Here is a 17,984-nt window from a genome sequence, read left to right as displayed (position 1 = left end):
CAACCCTAGTCCACCGACACTGCATTACATTGCCCCAACCCTCGTCCACAGACACGACATCACATTGCCCCAACCCTAGTCCACAGACACTACATCACATTGCCCCAACCCTAGTCCACAGACACTACATCACATTGCCCCAACCCTCGTCCACAGACACGACATCACATTGCCCCAACCCTAGTCCACAGACACTACATCACATTGCCCCAACCCTAGTCCACAGGTACTACATCACATTGCCCAACCCTAGTCCACAGACACTACATCACATTGCCCCAACCCTAGTCCACAGGTACTACATCACATTGCCCAACCCTAGTCCACAGGTACTACATCACATTGCCCCAACCCTAGTCCACAGACACTACATCACATTGCCCCAACCCTAGTCCACAGACACTGCATTACATTGCCCAAACCCTAGTCCACAGACACTACATCACATTGCCCCAACCCTAGTCCACAGGTACTACATCACATTGCCCAAACCCTAGTCCACAGACACGACATCATATTGCCCCAACCCTAGTTCACAGACACTACATCACATTGCCCAAACCCTAGTCCACAGACACTACATCACATTGCCCCAACCCTAGTCCACAGACACTGCATTACATTGCCCCAACCCTAGTTCACAGACACTACATCACATTGCCCAAACCCTAGTCCACAGACACGACATCATATTGCCCCAACCCTAGTTCACAGACACTACATCACATTGCCCAACCCTAGTCCACAGACACTGCATCACATTGCCCCAACCCTAGTCCACAGACACGACATCATATTGCCCCAACCCTAGTTCACAGACACTACATCACATTGCCCAAACCCTAGTCCACCGACACTGCATTACATTGCCCAAACCCTAGTCCACCGACACTGCATTACATTGCCCAAACCCTAGTCCACAGACACTACATCACATTGCCCCAACCCAGTCCGGGGCTTTTGCAGGACTTGCCCTCAGTTTCGAATGGGGGCTCAGCACCCCCACGGGCAGTTGACCTCCCTGAGTCACTGATCAGACCGGCCACTTGATCCTCCAGGTCTGTTAAAGGCAAGGTTCTCGGTAGACCGCCACCTGTCCATCGCTGCTTCTGGCAGTTATGGGGCATCTTTCCCTGCAAAGATGACAATGGAAGTGGTTACCAGAGGGCCCATCTGCTCTTGTGGCACACACAGATAGCCATCAAAGTACTTATAGCATACTGTGTGCATTTAATACAGTCCTCTGTTTAAAGGCCCTGGAAGTTGCACATGGTTCATGAAGGCATCGAACTGCAGAAACATCTTTTAAGATCTCAGAAAGCAGTCTTGTGTAATGTGTAACGATCATTCATGGCAAATAAGGTGCAACACTAAGCCTACCTATACCAGCATGTGTCAGATTTATAATTTAAGAAATGAAGGAGTGCATCAATAAAAATATTACTCTGACCCTGCAATGGTCATTGAACCTCTTGCGGCACTGGCTGTCGGTCCTTCTGATGTCGCCCCTGTTATGTATGTGAACCTGTAAATACCATGTCTAACCACCAGAGGGCTTATCCCCTGGAGTCCAAAGGGATCCCATAATCCCTTGGGCGCACCTGTTTATAAGGAGACCTCACAGGCTGGAGGGGCACGCTGAGATCTGTAATAAAGGACTACAGTTACACCTTACTTTGAGCTTGCAGTATCTAGTCTGACTCTTTATTCAAGCCATAACAGGCTCCAGCATTGCTGGGCCAAAGACACCTAAAAAAAACCACTGGAAAGTAGTTACTTGCACTCCTCCTATTTAAATCCCCCCCCCCCATCTCCTCTCCACAGCAGTGATGAGGGCCTCGTTCGGCTCATTAGTGAATTTTTTCACTCTCTGCCTGCTCCTTCCATTGTGACTGACTGCAATCTAAAATTAGATGATTCAGCCCTGGGTGCACTGTGCATGCAAGGGCGCTCCCTGACAGCTGATCAGAGGCATGTGAAGAAGAAAAAAACGAGGGGGGGGAATGGAAGAAAAAAAAATTGCGCATGGGCGGATGTCCGATTTTTTTTTTATCGCAAATTTCGGCTCTAGTGCACAAATTCTGTTGTGCAATGCCGGACTTATTGCTATTGCTATCGCTCTTCACCTTTTGGTAAATTTTGCGAGGTCTGGCGGCAATGGTACCCCAGCGTTAAAAAAAAAAAAATTGCCGCAATTATCGCCCAAAAACGCATGAAATCACTAAAAGCCGAATTTCTAGCCCTATGTTTCTAATAAGTACCTGTTGCTTCCTATCCTTTACGCAGTTTCTTATTTGTGTTGGTGCCATTGCTCAATACACCATGTGGTGTAGCAGGGAAAATTCAAAACATCAGCAACCTTAATGTATTGCAGTATTCTAGTGGAATTAATTTAGCAATATTAAAAGGACTTCAAATTTCTCACGGGGTAATTACAGGACAGTGACTCAGAAAAATATAAATTAGCTGAACTTTATGTACTAAGTAATTTGAGACCTTGAAAGAGCTTAAGGTCCTTCCATTACATCATTTCCTATTTCACTAGAAATCTAATTTCTTTGTAAAATGGGAGAGTATTCTTTAATTTCTTTGACTAATTTTATCCATGTTTTTCTTTAGTATTTTAAACGTTTTCTGCTTATAGCTGCTAATATTTCCATTTGAAGTTTGTTTTATTCCTAGCATCCATTTTATATACCCTGTAATGATTTCTAGCCATAAATGGAAAGTGGAATTTTTCTTTTTTTAATTTATTCTTATCAATTTTACTGCTATTTTAAATATAATATTTAAATTACATTAATTTAATGTTAAGTCTCACTATCATCAAAAAACAAATGCATTTTGCAGTTTACCATTTTTGCAAGTTAGAACAGAATATACATCATATATGGTTTATATCAAGTTTATGGATGCAAGAGTAATTAGTTCGCCTCCTGCCATATATTATTACCTAATAGCAGTGGCACTAATGTATAGTTACACATCTTGCACCTGTAGCAAAATCACCTGAATAATTGTTTAATTGTATAAATTTGTTGAGCATTCCCACAGCAAAAGGAAAATCTCAATACTATTATTTTCGTATGTGTAATTTCAATTTATTACAGACTTGTAGTATGAGAACATTTTACATTTCTTTAATAGATGTATGAGTCAGCTGAACGAACTATAGTAGAAGATGATCTGGCCTGCATTCTGAAGACTGCTTTGGGAGTAAATAAGCTTGATGTATCAAACTTATTTGAAGTCATTGATGCTACTCAGAAGGGGAAAATCAGTTATAGTAAGTGTAACATTCACTTGATTGAAGCAAATTAAATATGTAAACAGTTAAATCTTTACTTATCCAGTCATAATGTGACCAGATTTCTGTCAAATGTCCCAATGTGAGCCTGTTGCTTTTGAGTTTGCTTTCTTGCCTATTTACTAGCATAATGGTCCTGTTTGTTGTGTGCAAGCTTCATTATCACTTAATTGTAAAGTCCCCTACCCCACTCCATATGTCAAACTAATTCCTTCCTTTTTTTTTACTGATTTTGACAAATCGATTCCTTGATTGAAATTGTATTTTAAGTGACTTTTATCTGAAAATTGACAGATTTACTAACTTCTGCAGTTCCCCAAAATCTGACGGTTTTTCAGAGCCTCAAGCTTTGCTTCTGTGCATCCGTAGAAATAGTTTGATTTTTTTTCATTTCTCTTATCAGTAAACCGCCAAAATTCAGGGTCTCAGAAAGACCCGTTACTGCCTGTTTGCGGCAGAATCCCGTGACCACCGCTTTGTGGTCAACTGGCCGCCCCAACCCAAATACAGGTCGGGGATTTTTCAGCCTGGACCCGATTTCACCCTGATGCTGATGACCGCCGCAAGCGCGTCCTCAGAACGCACACTGCTGCTCTCCTTCACCGGAAATTCGCCTCACAAAATCAATGCCCCACTGTGCGGTGCCCCCGACAGCTTTTTCTGTCGGTGCACCTTACCCGGAGTGTGCGCGGCCCGGGAGCATGGCGGCCATTCAAGGGGAGGGCCCACTGCCGTGGCTGCCATGTATTTATTTTTGCTGGCTGACTTCCCGATTGGTCAAGAAGATAGTGCCCACAGGTTCAGCCGAGCCACCAATGGGCAGCCTAGCACCCCCTTTTTGGGTACCAGGCCGCTGGCCCAGCCAAAACTTTCCCTGGTGGCCCAGTGGCCGAAGATTTAAAATGACTGATTCTCTCCCTTTAACGGAGGGGAGCGAGCGTGGTGACACACACGCGCTATGACGTCACTACCATTCCACTGCTGAGTGACCAGCGGCAGAGTCCCAGTCTCGACCCAAATTCAGCCCCTCAGAAAAAAATTTCAAAAATCCTGAAAATCGACCGGAAGGCCGACTCAAGAATCTCAGCGGTAAAACCAGGTAAAAAGTCATAGGTGCACCAACTTTCTGGCGTACCTGAATTTCGGCCCCATAATTTTTTAAATTATGAAATCTAATTGAAACTAGAATTAAAATGGCAAGTAACTGGAAGCTCAGGGTCGTGATTGCGGACTGAACAGATGTGTTCAGCGAAGCGATCACCCAATCTGCGTTTGGTCTCCCCAATGTAGAGGAGACCACAGTGTGAGCAGCGAGTACAATGTACTAAATTGAAAAAAAGTGCAAGTAAATTTCTGTTTCAACTGAAAGGAATATTTGCAGCCCTGGACGGTGGGGAGGAAGGAGGTAAAAGGGCAGGTGTTGCGTCTCCTATGCTTGCATGGGAGTGTGCCGGGGAAGGGGTGTTGGAGATGATGGAAGAGTGGACCAGGATGTCGCGGAGGGAACGGTCCCTTCGGAATACTGAGGGGGAGGGTAAGATGTGTTTGGTAGTGGCATCTTGCAAGAAGTGGGGGAAATGGCGCAGGATGATGCATTGAATGTGGAGGCTGGTGGGGTGGAAGGTGAGGACAAGGGGAACTCTATTGTGGTTCTATGAGGGAAGGAAAGGGGGGTGGCGGGGTGGGGTGGGGGCGGGGAGAGCAGAAGTGCGGGAAATGGGACACACTCAGTCAAGGACCCCGTCAATCATAGTGAAGAGGAATCCTCGGTTGAGGAAAAAGGAAGAAATATGGCAAGAACTGGTGTGGAAGGTGGCATCATCAAACAGATGAGATGGAAAAACTGGTAGTATGGAATAGAGTCCTTAAAGGAAGTGGGGTGGGAGGAAGTGTAATCAAGGTAGCTGTAACATTTAACATTAATCTTATTCACAGTGTTTCTCCTTGATTTATCTTTTATACATGCGAGTCAGTCTGGCGTGGAGTCGAGAAGTACCCCAATCTTCAGTTCAAGTGAGATTAGATGGCAGGTGGGAGCGGGATTAATGCCGAGGAAGGACTATGGCAATGGAGGTCCGAGGAGGAAGGGGGGTAGCGCGACAGTAGTGGATAGGTTTAAATTTGTACAAGAATATTGACATGCTCTTTAAAAAGAAAGCCTTAGTCCTGGTTAATTATTTAAAAAATGCAATACTGAAAAATTAAATGTTCAATCCCATTAGTTTAAATCCTATTTAGATTATTTTTAATAATTCAAATTTAAGCAAATTACATAAGGATGTTGAAAAATATTGTCTGGGAAGATGAGGGAGTAGAAGCAAACATGCAAGCCTGGGAAAAGTTGTAAGTATGGACCACATAGCAGGCCGATTGAAAGCATCCCCACAATGAAGAAAGAGAAGAAACAAATCAGGAATGCTAGCAGAACAACAGGAAAGAGTGGCAGGCCACTGAAGACGAGAGAAAATAAGTACAAGAACAACTTGCTTTTACTTAGCACCTTTAACAAAGAAAAACATTCCAAGGCACTCCACAGACACATAATCAGACAATAATGAATGCTGAGCCAAAAAAGGAAATATTTAGAGCAATGACTAAAAGTTTGGTAAAAGACGTTGACAAAAAGCTATCCAGCCTATTCCCACTTTCCAGCTCTTGGTCCGTAGCCTTGTAGGTTACAGCACTTAAAGTGCATATCCAAGTATCTTTTAAAAGTGGTAAGGGTTTCTGCCTCTACCACCCTTTCAGACACCAAGTATCTTTTAAAAGTGGTAAGGGTTTCTGCCTCTACCACCCTTTCAGACAGTGAGTTACAGATGCCCACCACCTGCTGGATGAAAAAATCTCCCCTCAAGTCCTTTCTGAACCTCCTACCAATTACTTTCAAACTATGCCCCTGGTATTTGACCCCTGTGCTAAGGGAAATAGGTCCTTCCTAACTACTCTTATCTAGGACCCCCATAATCTTATACACCTCAGTAAGGTCTCCCCTCAGCCTCCTCTGTTCCAAAGAAAACAAACCAAGGAGAAGAGGGAGGCTGGGAGGCAGAGAAGTATCGGGAGGGAATTCCAGAGATTAACCCAAGATGGCTGAAGGTGCAGCCACCAATGTTAAGGCATAGGAAGCAGGGGATGCACAAAAGGTCAGTGTTGGAGAAATGCAGAGTTCTTCGTGGGTTGTCAGTGAGAGAATTTTCGAATTTAGGAAGAGGCAAAGCCATAAAGGGATTGAGTACGAGAGTGAAAATTTTAAATTTGAGGTGTTGGGGGACCAGGAGCCAATGTGGGTCATTAAGCACCCAGGCAATAGGTGAGCAGGAATTGGTGCGGGATGGGATACAGACAGCAAATTTTGGTTGAGCTGAAGTATATGAGGGGTGAAGGATGGGAAGCTGTCTTGGAGAGTATTGGAATAATTGAGTCTGGAGGTGATAGACGCATGGATGAGGGTTTCAGAGGCCAATAGGCTGAATCAGATTCAGGCAATGTTATGAAAGTGAAAAAAGGCAGACTTTAGGGTGAAATGGATGTGGAGTCGGAAGCTCAGCTCGAGGAAACGGAGATTGCGAACAGTCTCAACCGGAGATGGTGGATGATGAGAGGACTGGAATTGGTAGCAAAGCTACAGAGTTTGTGGCAGGGGCAAAAGATGTTGGCTTTGATCTTCCCAATGTTTACTGGAGGAGGTGCTGGAGAAGTAGAGTTGTAATCACATATATGTAATACAGGACCTACATGTCTTTAAATGATGTCGCCAAGGGACAGCATGTAGATGAGAAAGCTGAGGGGGCCAAGTATAGATTCTTAAGGGACACCAGAGTTAACGATGCAGGTGCTAAAAGTCAAGCCATTGCTGGAGATTCTCTCGCGATGATGGGATAGGTAAAAGTGGAACCAATCAAGGACGGGCCCACTGAGCTGGACAGCAGAGGAGAGGTGTTGGAGGAGCTTGGTGTGGTCAACCATGTCAAAGGCTAGAGAAAGGTCAAGTAGGGATAGTGCACTATGGTCAAAGTCAGAGTGACATTTGTGATTTTGGTTAGGACTGTTTTGTTGCTGTGGTAAACCTGGAAACCTGCTTGGAGAGATTCAGTCTCAGTTGCAGGAAAGATGGGCATAGATATGGAAGGCGGGAACACATTCAAAGATTTGGGAGAGGAAAGGATAGTTGGAAATGGGGTGGTAGTTTGCATTGTCAGAGGGATTGAGGGTGGATTTTTTGAGAGGGAGGGCGATGATAGTGGTTTGGAAAGGGAGAGTGATGGTACTTAATGCGTGGGAAACATTTACTATTAGCAGCTTTGAAAGTGGCTAAGTCCCCAGGCCCGGATGAAATGTATCCCAGGCTGTTAAGCGAAGCAAAAGATGAAATAACAGAAGCTTTGACCATGATTTTCCAATCCTCTCTAACTTCAGGTGTGGTGCCAGAGGACTGCTAATATGGTACCTTTGTTTAAGATGGGAAAAAGGGATAACCCGAGTAATTACAAGCCAGTCAGCCTAACCTCAGTGGTGGGAAAATTATTGGAAAAAAATCTTTATTTAGAAAGACATGGATTAATCAAGGAAGTCAGCACGGATTTGTTAAGGGAAGGTCGTGTCTGACTAACATGATTGAATTTTTCAAGGAGGTAACCAGGAGGGTCGATGAGATCAGTGCGTATGATATAGTGTATATGGATTTTAGCAAAGCTTTTGATAAGGTCCCACATGGCAGACTAGTCACGAAAGTAAAAGCCCATGGGATCCAGAGCAAAGTGGCAAGTTGGATCTAAAATTGGCTCAGAGGCAGGAAGCAAAGGGTAATGGTAGATGGGTGATTTGACAGAGACCCATAGTGCTTGATATGATGAAGCAGATCTGGTGATGGATGGTTTAACAAGTTATGTGCTGGATATGTTCATGGCTGCACCCCTTGGACGTAAGGGGACCATACTGGGGTGGGAGTAAGTAAGGATTTTACTGGCGACAAAATGGAGTAGTGGAAGTGGTTGAGCAGATTGACAGCTGCAGAAGTATCGTGGCAAATGGAGGTCCAAAGTCTAGACAGGTTGGAGTGTAAAAGTGAAGTTGTAATTGATTTTGGACGGAGTTTATTTCAGGGGCAGACACAGAACTAGGGTTGGAAGGGAGTATGAGGGTGTGTGTGATGCAAGGAAGTGTTTGGAGATGGTTTGTTTGTGACCGAGTCTATGGGAGTAGAGAAACTAGTAGAGAAGGTTGAAGGGATGGCCGTGAATATGGGTAGGAAGGTTTACGTGGAAGGAGAGGTTAATGCTGGATAGGAGGGTAGTGAGAGCTGAGGAGAGGAGTAGGGGAGCGAGCAAGGTGTGATTTGATGATGAGGGTCACACCACCACTGTGGTGGTGTTGGCAGGGTCAGTGGTGGAAATTATAGTCAAGTGAAGAGTAAAAGGCAAGATGTCATCACCCATGAGCCAAGTTTGTGTCAAAATCATGATGTCAATGCAATTATCCTCAATAAGGTCATGGATGGCAACAGCCTTGTCAGCGGACGTTCTGAAGTGAAATGCGGAGGGAGCGGTAATTATTCTTCCGCTGAGGGCAGTGAACATGACAGGAATGATGTTGGTGAATTCGGCTCCAGCGGGCATGTTGGGCAGAAAAGTTGTTGAGAAAGGAGGATGGGCATTTGGTGTTGCTGTGTGTAAGAAGGCAGTGATCAATGCCTCAATGGATCCTTCGAAGAATGCCAAGAGATCCACAGAGGGTAGCTGTGGGCTTATCCAAGGGGAGTTCAAGCTTGAGATTTAATGGATTGTGAAGTGCTTTAGGATGTGGTGAAGTCATAAAAGGTGTTGTATAAATGCAAGTTCTTCTCTTTATATAAATAAATTAACATTTTGAAACTAAACCTTTATTTTAAAGGAAACAACAATAAACTTAAAATGTGCAGAAAAAAGTTTAATACTAGTATTCTGAAAGCTTGGGGAAAAAAGACAAGTTGGCAATGGAGCTGACAGAAATGTGCTCCACGGTGTCACCTGCATAGGAACAAGAGTATGCTATTTATCCCCTCGAGTCTGTTCAGCCATGATCTCATTAAATGGCGATCTGCAACCTAACTCCTTATAGCCACAGTGTCAGCTGTGGCTCAGTGGATAGCACACTCGTGGACATTTTTTTCAGAACAGTAAATAATCCCACCTCCAAATGCACAGCCACACGCACCCAAAAAATCACAGAACATTCACAAGACACTTAACTATCGAATCGCTGCAAAAGAATTAAAAAATAAAAACTTTAACTTACCTTTTTTGCAGGTCTTCATACCTACTGTCCCAAGGGCTGCAACACAGGTTTTTCCCGGGCATTTTTTTTCTTACTAACTACAGGTCACCGCTGAGCCAAATAGGTTTCCGGATTCGGGCTGTCAAATTTTGTTTCCGAAATACGGAAATACCCAAACCTCGGCCCAGGCATTTCTGGATTCGGGATATCGGAAATATGTTACGAAATACGGAACAGCCTCGGTCCCGAGGTTTCCGATTTGTGAGGTCGCACCTGTATAAGATATTGAAAGGAGACTAGTGACATAATGTACGAGATCACCATTACTTCTTCTGAGAACTGGGTTTGAATCTAACCCTTACAGGTGTGACGTAGGTACAGAGTCCAAAATAAAATGAATTAGTCAATTTCTTTCCAGTCCCTTGTAATGGTGAATCTACAGCACAAAAATAATTATTTGACTGTAAATGCAAAATCTCAAAGGCCAGGGTTGTGTGAATAAGAAACGTAGGGGGCACTGTTCTGAGGTTAAAGTTAAGGCACTTTGTTGAGGCAATATAACTGGAGCTTTATGCATCATCTAACCCATGCTATACCTGATCTGGAAGTGTTTTAATTGCTGACAGTGGATGCAGTAAGTGTTCCATTCCCCGTACTGCACCCTCATCTTAATCAACATAAAGAAAAATTATGTTGCACAACAAAGAAGTAGATATAACGTTAACTCTGCATTCTCACCACAGATGCTGTCTGACCCGCTGAGATTTCCAGCATTTTCTGTTTTTATTCCAGATTCCAGCATCTGCAGTATTTTGCTTTTGTAAAGATGTAGATATGTCACTAATGCACTTTAAAGAACCATTCTTTTATTTTGACAGGAAACTATGCTCCAAAAATCTTTTTAAATTCATATAGTCAGACATAAGTCAGCCAAACTTATTTATACTATATAAAGTTAGCTTAGCTGGTTAAGAAATGCACACACACTAATGGCTGGCTATTATAGTGTGCAGCATTTACTATAAATTGGCGGTGAAAATTCTTGAGGCACCACTTGCCACTGCAGTGACTACCATCCCAAATTTCAGGTACATGTAATTTCCATTGGAGGGGTCGGGGTGGCAGTTGCCCACATTATTGCCGCTAACGTGTGTCTGAATTGATTGGGGTAGGACTTTTTGGAGTGGCACCTTGCAGAAAGGGTAGTAGCTGTTCCAACTGAAGATGACCACAGAGACAAAGAAAATTGCATTTTAAATTTCATATTGCAGTGGGAAACTGGCATTTGAGTTAGTAGTGTGCTCCACTTCTGCCAGAATCTGATCCTACTTGGCATTGGGGCAGTGGAGGTAGACAAGCAGGATCATTTTTTTCAATTCTTCGGAGTTGGGCATCGCTGGCAGGGCTGGCATTTATTTCCCACCCTTGGTTGCCCTGAGAAGGTGCTGGTGGGCTGTTGCCTTGTACTGCAACAGTTAATAGAAACATAGAAATTTACAGTGCAGAAGGAGGCCATTTCGGCCCATCGTGCCAAGCTGGCCGACAAAGAGCCGCACGGCCCTTGGTCAGCAACCCTAAAGGTTACATATAAACCTATGAACAATGGCGGAAAGGCAAAGAGCACCCAGCCCAACCAGTCCGCCTCACACAACTGCGACACCCCTTATACTGAAACATTCTACACTCCACCTCAACTGGAGTCATGTGATCTCCTGGGAGAGGCAAAAACCAGATAAAAACCCACGCCAATTTAGGGAGAAATAATCTGGGGAAATTCCTCTCCGACCCATCCAGGCAATCGAAACTAGTCCAGGAGATCACCCTGGCCGTATTCGATTCCCTGCAGTACTTACCATTATATCTGCACCATCCAACAAAAGGTCATCCAGTCTAATCCCAATTACCAGCTCTAGGTCCGTAACCCTGTAGGTTACGGCACTTCAAGTGCCCATCCAACCATCTCTTAAAAGTGGTGAGGGTTTCTGCATCCACCACTCTTCCAGGCAGCGAGTTCCAGATCCCCACAACCCTCTGCATAAAGAAATCCCCCCTCAAATCCTCTCTAAACCTTCCACCAACTGCCTTAAAACATGCCTCCTCGTAATAGACCCCTCCACCAATGGAAATAGGCCCTTACTATCCACTATGTCCAGGCCCCTCAATATATTGTACACGTCAATGAGGTCTCCTCTCAACCTCCTCTGTTCCAATGAGAACAAACCCAGCCTATCCAATCTGTCCTCATAACTAAGATTCTCCATTCCAGGCAACATCCTAATAAATCTCCTCTGCAATCTCTCTAGTGCAATCACGTCCTTCCTATAATGCAGTGACTAGAACTGCACGCAGTACTCCAGCTGTGGCCTAACCAAAGTATTATACAATTTATGCATAACCTCTCTGCTCTTATATTCTATGCCTCGGCCAATAAAGGCAAGTATTCCGTATGCCTTCTTAACCACGTTATCCACCTGGCCTGCTACTTTCAGGGATCTGTGGACAAGCACTCCAAAGTCCCTTTGTTCATCTACACTATTAAGTGGCCTACCGCTTAATGTGTATACCCTTTCCTTATTAGGCCCCCCAAAGTGCATCACCTCACACTTCTCGGAATTAAATTACATTTGCCACTGCTCTGCCCACCTGATCAGTATATTGATATCCTCTTGCAGCCCAATCTCTGTAGTGATTTGATGCAACTGAGTGCCTTGCTGAGCCACTTCATAGGGCAGAGTCAACCACATTGGTGTGGGGCTTGAGTCACATACTGGGGACGAACTTCCATAACGGAAATTACTAATTGGGTTTTTATAACCTCCAACAACTTCATGAATTCAAATTCTTAAAATGGGATTTGAACTCGTGTTCACTGGATTATTGGTCCAGATTTCTGATTCACTAGATCAGAAACATAACCAATAAACTACCATAACCCTATGGATAAAGTAATTCTGCCTATTCAGATAACATCCGCACGAAGGGGGTGGTGGATGCAAGAAATGCCTGCCCCAACTTCTGGTAGCATTTGCCAACATCCACAAGAATGTGTGGGCCTAACCTACCCACCCCAATTGTGCTACTGTTTCTCCCTACCCTCAGCCCAGGAATTTTTAGACCTAGGCATGTAAAGGATCTCTGACTGTTTTGCCTCTTGCCACTGTTTGACATTTAGGAGAGACAGGGAGAACTGTACACAAATAGAGAATACATAATCATTTTCTTGTGTGCATTTTTCTAACTTCAGTGGACTTCTGCAAGTTTACGTGTATGAATCCTGATTATGCTGAGGAGTATCTTTACCCAGACCAAATGATGGGTTTCACAGGCTGCATGGAAAACCAGCTTACTCCAACTGCTAATGGGTTTTGCACAGACTTCTCACCTGAGGACCAAGAAGAGAAGAGAGAAGAAAAAACTTTGGACAAAAAGCTTAACTAACTCCTTAGCGATGATCCTTCTCCTGGTGAGAGGGTAGGCCAATTTAGGGCACTACACATTACTTCTATTAACCTGACTAAATGTCTTTTCCTGTATGAACTTACTGCCATTTTTCTGTGTATTTATCATCTTTCCAATATAATATCTGTGTTGAGCTAGAAGACAGTCGATTTTTTAAAAAGCATTTTTAAGTGTCATCAGAAGCCAAGATTGTAAAGATGCTTATTATTTGTACCTGTACTTGAAGGGAACCAAGCACTTATTCAGTTCCATTTTCACATTTATGGTATATGTGTTATGGTGACTATGCATGTTTAAAACTTGTAGCTGCAGTTGTGGTAGCGCATTTTTGTGTGTTTTTTATTCATTCGTAGTCTGCTTATTTTGTGTATGCTTAATTTTTCTGCAAAACAGCTTTTGAAAAATGTTTGCAGAAGTTGGGGGTAATGGTGTTTTCCTACCAGTGTTACAATATAACACACCTTTTTGGTGTGGAGCATTCGTTTCCATAATGATGTGCTAGTTGGGAAACGATTGTATACTTAATATTTTAAGTATCATCACTTTACTCCCTGCCATTGCTGTCATAACTGAAGAGAGGAAAATGTTTTTAATGTGAATGAAGTATAAAGAACACACAGTATGAGGGAATGCATCAGTGTTCAGGTTAACATTTGATTAATTTTCTAGATATAACTTCACAGCACCCCCAGGTTAATTCTATTATAGTTGCATAGGAATTTTTTTTAAGTCTTGTGTTGCTATTTTTAATGCAACAATGTGATGGAAAATACTTGAGGGTAATTATCACTAATAATTCATCTGGTTAACTGTTTTGAGCAGCGAATCATATGAGCTTAGTTGATCTGGTAACAAAGCATGTTGTCTGCGTGCAGATACTGTAAAGCATATAAACTGAAGAAAAGAACAAGAAAGTAAGTGTTATAATAGACCAATAAGCAGATGACCATACGATGTAAACTAGATGTCAGGATTTTGAATGAGTTGATGTTGCATGCCAAAGGCATAACAGTTTGAGCTCAGTATGTGAAAGTAGCCACCTGCCTGCAATTGGGGAGGGCAAAGTTATTTCTCTGGTTCTAAAACAGGATGGCGTCTTCTACTGATATTAGGACCATTGATGTATGTGCTAACCAGGAACATTGCACGGGGCATTCACATTCTGACTCACCTGTATGACTTGTCTAATTATAGTGAAGGGCTACCTATGTTGATTTTTTTTTTAACGGTTAAAACTTGAGAATAAAAGGGAAACAGTAAGAAATAAAGAGTGCATATCTGATAATTTAAAAAAAGGAAGAGTACAATTCAAATTGCAAAGATACAGATTATACAGTAAGAGATAGAAATATTGGACATGATTGAATTTAAAAAAAAAACAAAGGAACAAGATAAATTCTATGGAAAATAGGTTGCCTGGCCACAGAATGTTAAACTAGAGGGAGTTCTGAATGATGAAGGTATGAAATCTAATCCTTGCTCCTTCATGTCATGTTGCAGCTGATTTTGCTGAAAGTAACTGCACTATTACCAAAACCTTCATTTTCCCTTGGTGATGTCTAGAATAAATATTAATATTGTAATTCCTGAGCAGACTTTATTTACTAATGTGGCTATATATTTGGGCTTTGGCTGACAGCCACTGAGATCAGTAGGTAGTAAAGCCACATGTGTAACAGGTTGGATTCATTCCATGCATTGCCAGAGTGTTCTGCTGAAGATTAAACTTGTAATTGTTATAGCTGCTTCAACTTACGGAGCATATGGAACGTATGATTTGCATCAGAGGTGAAGATCATCCTCTGTCTGGCAAATTGCTTTTGTCTAGAGAGAAGTGGAAATTCATGTAGCTAGGTCAGTATTGTCCTGATGCACACTATACTGCCTGGCTTCGGGCCCCTTTGAGCTCTGGTTGTAGCACCCTATCACGAGTGCTCAGAGTTGGACAATGGTCATAAGCCTCAAATATCACAAATTTAGCACCATTGCTGATGAAAATCAGGTTAGTTCTTGGAATATTGCTGTTCCTGCTTTCCACCAGCAAGAAAATTGATCAAATGGGTTAAACATGTATAGTTTTTGTTTTTCCTTCGGGTGAAGTGAGATAAGAGGAGGAGAGATTAAACTGCAAAGTTATAAAATGGAGAAAAGTGATTTCCACAAGGAAACAAAAATTGAACCATTCCCCTTTAAAGGTGTTTGGTCTTTTCTTAACTTTGTCTTTTGTTTGTGTCAAGTTTGTTTGTTTGCCTTGTAGCATGTAAAATTCGATGGGTGGAAGCTAAGTGAGCAGGTTATTGTTTGTAAGGCAAATTGTAATTCATTTGTGTGTGGTTTCTGTTGACAAACGGTGAAAGCACAGGAGTACAGCAAACCTGCATTTTTCCCCATACAGGATGATTTCACACATCCATTCCCATTATTTTGTGTGTAAAATAAATGTCCTGGGTAAACTCTGCCACTTTACCTTACAGTTAGCTTTTTTAAACACACTTTTTCCATGGTGTATATTAATTTTATTCAGTGGAACTCTATGTAAACAGTATTTGAAAAATATTACTACACAGTGCTTTAGGATGTTTTTTTGTTGGAAAATGGCACTGTGCTGACCCTAAACCTGTTGTCTGCTCTTTGTCACAAAGTATTATAAATGCAGTCGTTTATTCAATCCCTGTTGGCTGAATGATGGTGTATAATAATAGAATGCCCTGAAGTCAATGAATGGGAAACCTACAGCTCAACTTGCCTAGTCTATCAGTCTGTAACTCAACATTGAACTAGAGTAAGTTGATGCTGAGTAAGAGCAGTTATCTGTGAATTATGCTGGAGCTTATTATTTAACAGTTATGCATTTTTAATCTTGCGTCACAGAGGAACAATTCAAAGTTTGTTGACTGAATGTTTTGATATACCATATAACATACTGTAGCACATATTTTTGTTGAACTGTTGGATGATATGAAGCATTTATTGATGAACATCCCACAGTGTTAACATAATCATTGACATTATCAGGAAAATAGATGAACTGATGTGGAAAAAGAAACAGAATTATGGATACTGTGATGAAATTCATGAGTAGAATCCTACTGAACTGCCACTTGTATAATGAAATTATGACACTTCAAAATTAATTGCAATTATTGCTTAATTATGATATTTTAGAGTTAATATATGCATGTAAATCCTTCCATGTGAATAATGGTGAATCAGATCAAAAGTTTTTAAATCTTGGTACTGTAATCATCATATTCAGTGTTGGAGTTGTTGAGCTTCGATTCTTTTGCAATCAGCTTTGTGAATTTTGGAAAAATACACTCCAGCACAATATGTAATGAGCCTCAATGAGGATTACAGTGCAATGGGAAGAGTTTGGATTTGTCCAAATGTTATGGACAACTCCAGATGAATCAATTCATTTACAATGTTTTTTTTGTCATATGCTTTAAAAGGTAATGTATTTTTCTGAGGATTTTTCAACTTTATTTTGTATGTATATCTTACTGAACAGCCTATTTTCTTTTATAAGTTTCAGTGAAAGGTGACTGGGTCATATGATTTTAAAACCTGGGATCTGTACAATTTCACTGCAGTAAGAATGAACATTTTCAATCACGTTCTAGAAAATTAACTAACATTAAGAAATCCTGTGAAGATTGGGCATTACTTGTTGACATGAAAACCGGTCACTATAGAGACACAGAAAATTTGAGATTTACACTTAACACATGCCATGATTGAGATTGTTGGGATTATAGGTTTTGGGAGATTACTTATTTTTTTTGAACGAACTTCTCTAAATGACTACGTAAATATAAATCTTGTAAACATCTGCAGACTTGTAGTTACAGCATCTTAATGTTTATGCATCAAGTAACTGCAACATGTGCAAATAACACATTAATATGAAAAATAGAATTTACAGCATCAGTCATGTAACTCCATTACCAAACATAGGTCACGTTGTTGGGTTTTTAATGTGTATTCTTTCCTATCAAGAAAAATACCTCAGTAGGCAAGCTGTCCTGTGTTCTTGGTTGTCTTTGAAAGGATCCATGAAATTTTGCAGAATGCTGCTTATTTTTTTTTAAACTACCTGTTTACTGCTGTATTTTACATTTATCTTGAACAAAATTGGACATTTTACTTTGTGTTAAAGCTTCATAGTGGATTATGTATGGAAATTTTTTGCAATAACTGACATTTTTTCACATTTTCATTGTACATAAAGGGATTACTGCTCAAACTCACATTGGACTTTGTGTTTCACAGTGAAATTATTTGAGTTGTCTGTATGAATAAACGGATCAAAAAGAGTTCTGTGGGATTTTTTTGCTAATGAGTTATTGAGCTCAAAACAATAATTGCATAGCAAATTATTTTTTTAACTTTGGCAGAAATTTATGCTCCCATCTGATACCCAATTATGCCCCTGCACAGCACACTCCAAAAATTACAAAATAAATGGATTTTATCATGAGGTCTATCTTTGAACTGATGGTAGCTTTTGAGGTAGACAGTTTTTTCGTCTTTCTTTTCTTGTCTTTAATTTCTCTTAACCCCCCCCCATCTAGTCACCCAGCCCATGAGAATAGGGGAATTTGAATAATCAATAGAGTCTTGACATAACAGCCAGAATCCAATCCACAGATGGAGAAGCCACGGATCCCTGTCTGCCAATCAGGTATAAAGTCAAGAAGTGAGTATGCAATGGAGAATCTTGGATTCAGTAACTGGTATCAACAGTGTTTATGAAGCTGTGGCACAGAATCGAAATACATAATTTCATACATACTACCAAAGAAGAAAAAAACACTCCATGATGCAGCAACACATTGGCTGAAAGGCAAAGTAATTTTAAGATGCAATTATATCTTTCAAACTTGCAAACATTATTTTAAGTAATTATCATTTATAGTCTCTCCTCATATGTCAGTCCTGCCATCCCGGGAATCAGTCTGGTGAA

The 17,984-nt window shown here is 41.5% G+C and overlaps 1 protein-coding gene across 2 annotated transcripts in view; it reads left to right on the top strand.

Moving 5' to 3' along the window:
• Nucleotides 1-17,316, top strand: part of LOC139264387 (lysophosphatidylcholine acyltransferase 1-like) — a 312,596-nt gene extending 295,280 nt beyond the window's left edge. For both annotated transcript variants that reach the window (XM_070880756.1, XM_070880758.1), the window contains 2 exons: nucleotides 3,148-3,286; nucleotides 12,804-17,316. In XM_070880756.1, coding sequence (XP_070736857.1) covers nucleotides 3,148-3,286; nucleotides 12,804-12,997 — 333 coding nt within the window. In that variant the 3' untranslated portion in view covers nucleotides 12,998-17,316. The remainder of the gene's footprint in view (nucleotides 1-3,147; nucleotides 3,287-12,803) is intronic.
• Nucleotides 17,317-17,984: the final 668 nt, after the last annotated feature.

This window comes from Pristiophorus japonicus, chromosome 5 (genome assembly GCF_044704955.1).
Source record: "Pristiophorus japonicus isolate sPriJap1 chromosome 5, sPriJap1.hap1, whole genome shotgun sequence".
NCBI classification, from domain to species: domain Eukaryota; kingdom Metazoa; phylum Chordata; class Chondrichthyes; family Pristiophoridae; genus Pristiophorus; species Pristiophorus japonicus.
Note: the sequence above shows the minus strand (reverse complement) of the source record. Positions and strands in the feature narration are given on the sequence as shown.